Raw genomic sequence first — 7,048 nt, 5'->3', positions numbered from 1 at the left:
CTTATAGATATGAGCAGGGAATATAATTATGGTCAGTTGTTAGTGAGGGTGATGGTGATTGCTTGGGGAAAATACTCAGTGAAAACACTCTGAGGTTTGTGTTCCTCTACCCACTGCAATGCCAAGAATCCTGCCATCAGTTCTACAGTATGAACAGCCAGAAGTTTATTTCACTAGACTGGTCCACTGTTTACCGCTGACTTGGACTAAAAACGCAGCCCTGGTGGTTTGATGTTCTTGGTCTATCTTGGTCTATCTGTAGACTCTTGAATATGTCGGGGATGTTGGACTCTGGTGTGTATTGAAAATGCAGATGCCGAGTCAACGTCTCTTTCTGTTTTTTTTACCTCCATCAGATGTGAATCTACTTGAGGTGTTCCATAAACCCATCGTTCATATTCCTGAATAACCACTTTAGGGCTCCATATACTTGCATTTCTTCTACATATATTTTACTTCTCCACCCAAAACTTTAGTTCATCTCTATTAAATGGGAAGTTGATTGGCTGGTCTTCCATTCTTTCTCTGCTTACCAATTCTTCTGTATATTCTCTCTATTATTTCTCTCCTCCTCTTTCCTTCCTCAGCTAAGTTCCCTGACCCATGTATCTGCGCAAATGTTTGTACTAGAATCCTTATGTGTTACAGCTGTTTCCCCTTTCTGATTCTAACACTGGATTCTCCCATTCTCTCCTTTTACCTTCCATTCTCTTTATTCCACACATTCCCTACTGGTGTTGTTCTTTCAGTTCCACTACAAAAACCCCACCAGCTTTTTCTTTTAGCATATCTTATAGGTCCCTTACTACTATTTCAGATCTATTAAATCATATTAGATGCTTAGATGTTTTCTGTAAAGCTGCTTTGAGACAATGTCTGTTGTGAAAAGCGCTATACAAATAAACTTGACTTGACTTGACTTGACTTGACTTATAATGATGTTCTTTTAAGGAGTTTAGATGCCTCATTTCTATCTCTCACAGCTTTACTACACATCTGTTCACCAAGGAATCGCTTTTCTTGCCATTTTTCTTTTATCCATTTTCCTCCTCTGAGTTGTGGTTTTATCTGCCTCAGCGTCTGCTGTTATAACTGCTGTGTAGTGATGCTCCCAATGCTCTATTCCCCCCAGACTCCACAATCTCCATTCCTGTATGAACATCTGTCCTTGTTCCCCTTCCATCATTTCAACATACCAGCTCCCTCTCCTCTATTAATTCCTCCACTTGACCATTAGCATTATGTACATTAAAGTCCCCACACCAAACTGCTGTCTCCTGACCATATATTTCCTTTAACTTCTCTGGCTCCAGTTTTTTACATGGGCTATAATCATTTATAAAAACCATCTCCTGACCTCTCCTCCATATTCCACAGATATTTATTTCTGATTCCTTCTTTTATCCAGTATTCTATATGTTATTTCCCATCGTACTATACTTTACCCGTTTAAATCAGAATCTCAGCGTTTTAAACAAGTTTCTTGAACCCATATTACATCTGCTTTTATACTTCTTCAATAATTTGCTGGAATTTTCGGCCATTTGCTATCAGAGATCTAGCATTCCCCTGAATTATGATTACAGTGGAACTTCGCTTTTCAAATGTAATTGTTCCAGATCAGTAAACTCAAAGCAAATCATACGTATAGCGAAGTGAATTTCCCCATAAGAAATCATGTAAATTCGGATAATGTGTACCAGAACCCAGAAAATATTGATATAAAATGAAATATACATTACAATATACAGTAATACAGTATAATAATACATTTATTAGTGATATTTGTTATACGAATGTATATTGTAACAATAATAATCTAAAATGTAAATAAAAAACAATGTTTACCTTGGAGGAGAGTGTGAGGTGAGCTGGTGTGAGGGAGACGAGGCGGAGTGGTCGATGAGGGTAAATGCTGGGAAGGAGGGGAATTCCCTTCCATTATGATGTTGGGAAGGCTTCCACTATCTTCATTAGTCTAAGTTTTTTTTTTTAATCACTTTCAGATTTTGACTCACTTAAACTAATTTTCTTTTCAACTTTTACTAAAACCGATCTAATGGAACTTCTTGGCTGTTGGGAAACGTGCGCAAAAAACCAACATACCAGCGCAATGTTCGTATAACAAAACTTCATACGTATAACCAGACAAAATTTCACAAATATTTTTGTTCTTATAACAAAGCATATGTTACAGCAGGGCGTTCGTAAACTGAGGTTCCACTGTATCTATTTGTATATTCCACATGTTTCTTTTCTGCAGTTCATCTCTAAGCTCCTCCCAAGTCAGCTGTCATTCCATGATGATGTATTGCTGCTATAACAGCTAACTGTGTCTGTTGTGTTTTTGATTAAACCCCAGCTGTAATATTAATAACTCCTGCAATAAAAATCACTAGTTTTTCTTTACAATTATCATATGTTCTTCTGGAACTTCCGTGTTTTCTTCAACTGAAACCCCTGACTGGCCTCTTTGGTCTTTAGTTTGTTCTTTAAGCTGTTTTGCTGCCTCTGCACATGTTCTCTTCTTTTCCACCCTCCTTTTCTGGATCCCCATTTCCTTATTTAATACTTTACATCCTCTGAATGCTGCACCATGCGCCTGTCCACAGTTGCAGCACTTTGGTTGCTCTCCATCCTCACACTTGCCATATTCATGGTTTCCTTCACATCTACACTGTTCCATACATCTTGTAGCAACATGCCAAAACATCTCACTGGACCTGGTATATACTCTCTTATGATGCAGCTCATCACTGAAATGGTAGAAATATCCGATGCAGCTCATCACTGAAATGGACGAAATTCCATAAACATTAATGTTGACTTTAAATTCTATTCCTACCATTACAGTGTCCCTTCTGATTCCCTCTGCACTTAATTGTATCCTTTGCATATTTATTATCTTCCCTCTCTTTAAGTCACCTTTACACTCTTCCTTATTAATGTTGAGAGGGACACCGAAAATGATCCCTCATTTCATCCCCGACTTTGACTTTGTGCCTCTTCGCCGTTTCGTCGCAGTTTCTCACTGAGGCTTCGGCCACGGATGGCGCCATTTTCCCAGCTTCAGCGTTCACCAGCTCCACATAACTGAAGGGGCGGAGCTAGCAATAACGCATCCCAGGAAACACAATCATATTGATCAGACATTGATAGGCTGCCACTCTGAATATGTGGGAGGGAACTTACTCACCCTGCCACATGTGGGTGATATTTTTATGTTACCACCTGCATAAACACTGTTCCAGCCCCCTGCAGTTACAGTCCTTCATGGTAACAGTGTTCTGTAAAAGCATCTACACTGCAACACACTTCACAAACACTTTGAGGAACAACCCAAAGAACTCCTGGCATTGACTTGTCAAATCAAGTGATGTTCTGGACCAACAAGTTTTATTCATGAAGTCTTCTCACAAATTGCAGGACATAAGATCTTCTGCTAACATCTTGGTATCAGATACCACACAACTTCAGATCTGGTAGAGTCCAGGCCTGGGCAGAGCTGTTCTGGAGATGTGAGGAGGATCTACACAATATTAGGCAGGTGCTTTTAGTCTTGTAGCTGATCAGTGTGTACTGGAGCATGATTCAGGGAGCACCATAACAAAAGATCTTGATTCTGGTTCTTTACTTCGGACCAGTTAAAGATGCTCAGCGTCTCTGTGGAAAATCTCTGAAATCCCAAAATGATGACAATTTCACTAAGATTCATGAAAAAAATCTAAACAATAAGCAGCTTCCTACCCTTTCATGTTAAATGTAATGATTTAAAAAGTGAACACAGAATCAGAGCTTCTCATGAATCTGTACGAGACACAATGTGGACATACAGCGGAGACCAAACGTGTCTCTCTAAACATGCTGAAAGAGGAACTGTTCAACTGAAGCCCAATACTGCATTACAGGAACTGGTGAGGAAGTGGGAGGCATCAGATACCAGAGTTCAGACTATTTAATAGTAAGAAAGTCCTACATCAGCATCGCTTGACAGACTGAAGGTGCAGGTGATTTTGGAGGAAAGTTCTCTGTATAGCTGAAACTAAAATATACATGTTTGCCCACAGAAATCAATGCTAAATGAGGAGGAAACCTGGTGAAGCTTCATTGTGAAGCATGGGGTGGTACCATCATGTTGTTGGGTGTTTTTCTGGAATATTTGACTGGTGACTCTCACTAGACTCGCTAGAACAGATGGCACCATAACGTACCTTTTATAAAGTAGATGCCCTGCTGAACTAGAACAGGAAATGTGGAGCTGGAAACATCTGGGTGTGTTTCCTTCCTTTCATGCCAGAATAATGAGTTATTAACGCAGTGAGTGTAGTTTTATCTACAGTCTAATGGATATGGTGAAAAGTTTCTGTATCACTTCTCAGGAACTTCCGGGAATTTATCTGACACATGATTGACAGCTTGGGGGTGTGTGACAGGAACCACCCTAATTTGGGTTGTATATAAAAACCCATTACATTCAACAGATCTTTAGAGCAGCTCAGTGATTCATCTCCAGCATCGATCTCATAGTGCAGGTAAGTCAAGCTCTTTCATCTTCAACATTTATGAAGGAACGTTTTAGATTGATTATTTTTTACAGTTAAAATAAGTTTTAAGGGCATGGCTGTTGGATTCATGATCAATCAGCTAAAGAGCATTAGTGAGATCAGACACTGATGTAGGTGAAGAGCTTAGGGTTCAGTTGGTGGGCCATGAGATTGAGGAGGTCTGGACCTTGTGGAGAACTCAAGTTCTTCCACTCCATCGTTCACACCAACAACCATGTCATCATAGAGATGGCTTTTTGTACAGGAGCACGGTGGTGCTGGAACAGGGTTAGAGAATCCTAGTTCCTACTGAAATGCTTTCATTTCTATACAACTATTTTCCACATATGGGTGTGATGGTCCAAGGGGGCACATACTTTTACACTAATTATTGTCCAGTGTCCGTTCATTTTCCTGCATTAAACCTTTGCAATGATCCTGATCCTAAAAACTCGCTCTTTCTTTTTCAGAACCATGAGCAGAAACTTCTTGTCCGTGAACGAGCAGCTCCACAAGGGAGACTTTCTGATGTCCAACAATGGAGAGTACAAGGCCATTTTTCAGGTAGAATTAAACAGGAATGAAAAGAGAAACTGTAGATTCACAAAGCTGCATTTCTTGATCCAGAGTATCAGAATTATTAAAGTTTTAAACATGAAAAGTTTTTATTTTTATTTCCTTTGATCAAAATGTTTTTCATTGATAGTTTTAGTTTTGGTTTGAGATAAAAACGTTGAAGAGCACTGGCTTTTTCCTCACTGAAGAAATCACTGCCTAAACATTTTACTGAAACTTTCATGTCTCATTTCAGGACGATGGGAACTTTGTGGTGTACACCTGGAAACCTGTGTGGGCATCTAACACTTGTGGTGTTAGAGGAGCCCAACGGCTGATCATGCAAACCGACTGCAACCTGGTCATGTACACCCACAAATGCGAAGCCGTGTGGGCCACCAAATCCGATAGAAGCGATGCCAAAGTGTGCCGTCTGACTCTGACCAATGACGGCTTTCTGGAGGTGGAGAATGATGGCACTGTGGTGTGGAAGTCTACCAAGAGTAATTAACAGCAGTAACAACCGTGTCTCAGAAATCTCTGTATCTGTCAAGAAAGTTAAAAACGTTAAATAAAGAGAATCAGCAGAACATCTGGGTGTATTTGTGTTCTTTCTGTATGACTGTTTTCATCATCAGTTCAAGCAACACATTTAGGCACAGCGTGGTGCAGTGCGAGATGTGATGAGGTCACTGAGGTAAGATGGTGCTGGTCCATTTCTGTCCTTGTAGGTGAACATAAGTGTTTTGAATCTGATACATGCAGCTACTGGAAGCCAGTGGAGGAGCAGCAGTGGGGTGGTGTGGGAGAACTTGGGCTGATTGAACACAAGTCGGTGTGTTCAGCTTGGCTGACTGAGCAGCATGCAGTTTCTCAGAAACAGACAAAAGGGCCGTCTCTGTGAAATGTGCCGCTTTGAACCCAGACTGGTTCGGATCATGGAGGTTGTTCTGTGAGAGACAGACAGACAGTTGGTTAAAAACTTCCAGAGATTTAAAAAGAAAGGAGAGAAGTGATAACGGTCTGTAGTTGTTGATGTCTGATGGATCCAGAGCAGGTTTCTTCAAGATGGGAATGACCCTTGCTTGCTTGAAGGTAGTTTGCACATAGCCAGATGTTAAGGACCCATTGATGATTGTGGAGATGAAGGGCAGGAGATCTTGTGTGATGGTCTGAAGCATAGTTGAAGGGATTGGATCCAGAGGACAGGTGGTGGGATTGCAAGATTGGATGACTTGCAGTAGCTCATCTTCTGTTAAGGTTGAGAAGCTTGACAGAGACGTAGTGGATTGCTGGCTGTGTTGTGTAGTCATTGTTGGGGAGGAAGTGAAGGTCAGGCAGATTTTCAACCTTTTCATCATAGAAGGAGGCAGTCATCAGCAGTCAGGGAGGATGGAGCAGGTGCAGCAGGGGATTGAATAGTGAAGAGAAGATGTTGAAGATCTTGTGCAGAAGCCTCGAGCTTTTCCCTGTAGAAGGGATTTTTTTTAGCACATCTGGAGAAAATTTGTTTGTGCGCGCATGTGTGTTGTTTGTGCGTGTGTGTGTGCACGAGTGTGCATGGGTGTGTGCACTGTGTGTTGTGTTTGTGCACGTGTGTGTGCGTGTGTGTGTGTGTGTGTGTGTGTGTCACAGTCGCGGATCAGCACGTTTTCCCTCAGTATTAGAATTATATAGCACACTTTTCCTACACAGAAGTTGCCATGCACACCATCAGCTCTGTCCAGTGTCTCCTCCCAGAGGCTCCTCTCTGCCTTTTATTTCATTCCATCTGATGTGTTGGAGTTTATAGGAACTAAAATGTCTTACAAGAGGAAGCAGTGTGCCTTTCCAGCGAGCCGTCCTGGGGGTCCACCTCCGGGGTCTCAGATCTTCACAACCTTTTTATTTACATGTATTTGTTAGTTGTAATTTCTCCTCGTCTGATGATTTTGAAATGAATCCTGTTG

At 41.1% G+C, this 7,048-nt stretch overlaps 1 protein-coding gene across 1 annotated transcript; it reads left to right on the top strand.

Moving 5' to 3' along the window:
- Positions 1 to 4,397: 4,397 nt before the first annotated feature.
- LOC310732601 (B-type lectin plumieribetin-like) lies at positions 4,398 to 5,689 on the top strand. Its single transcript, XM_083553213.1, has 3 exons — positions 4,398 to 4,532; positions 5,015 to 5,108; positions 5,356 to 5,689. Exons 2-3 carry the CDS (start codon positions 5,019 to 5,021, stop codon positions 5,608 to 5,610), a joined length of 345 nt encoding a protein of 114 aa, XP_083409339.1. The 5' UTR covers positions 4,398 to 4,532; positions 5,015 to 5,018; the 3' UTR covers positions 5,611 to 5,689.
- Positions 5,690 to 7,048: the final 1,359 nt, after the last annotated feature.

Source organism: Silurus aristotelis, assembly GCF_946808225.1.
Source record: "Silurus aristotelis genome assembly, chromosome: 10".
Taxonomy (NCBI): Eukaryota; Metazoa; Chordata; class Actinopteri; order Siluriformes; family Siluridae; genus Silurus; species Silurus aristotelis.
This window is presented reverse-complemented; position numbering and strand designations above follow the sequence as displayed.

Coding starts and splice junctions, on each gene's coding strand:
- LOC310732601 (XM_083553213.1), top strand. CDS start 5,019: ATGAGCAGAAACTTCTTGTCCGTGAACGAGCAGCTCCACAAGGGAGAC. Junction 5,109..5,355: donor AGTACAAGGCCATTTTTCAG/GTAGAATTAAAC, acceptor GTCTCATTTCAG/GACGATGGGAACTTTGTGGT.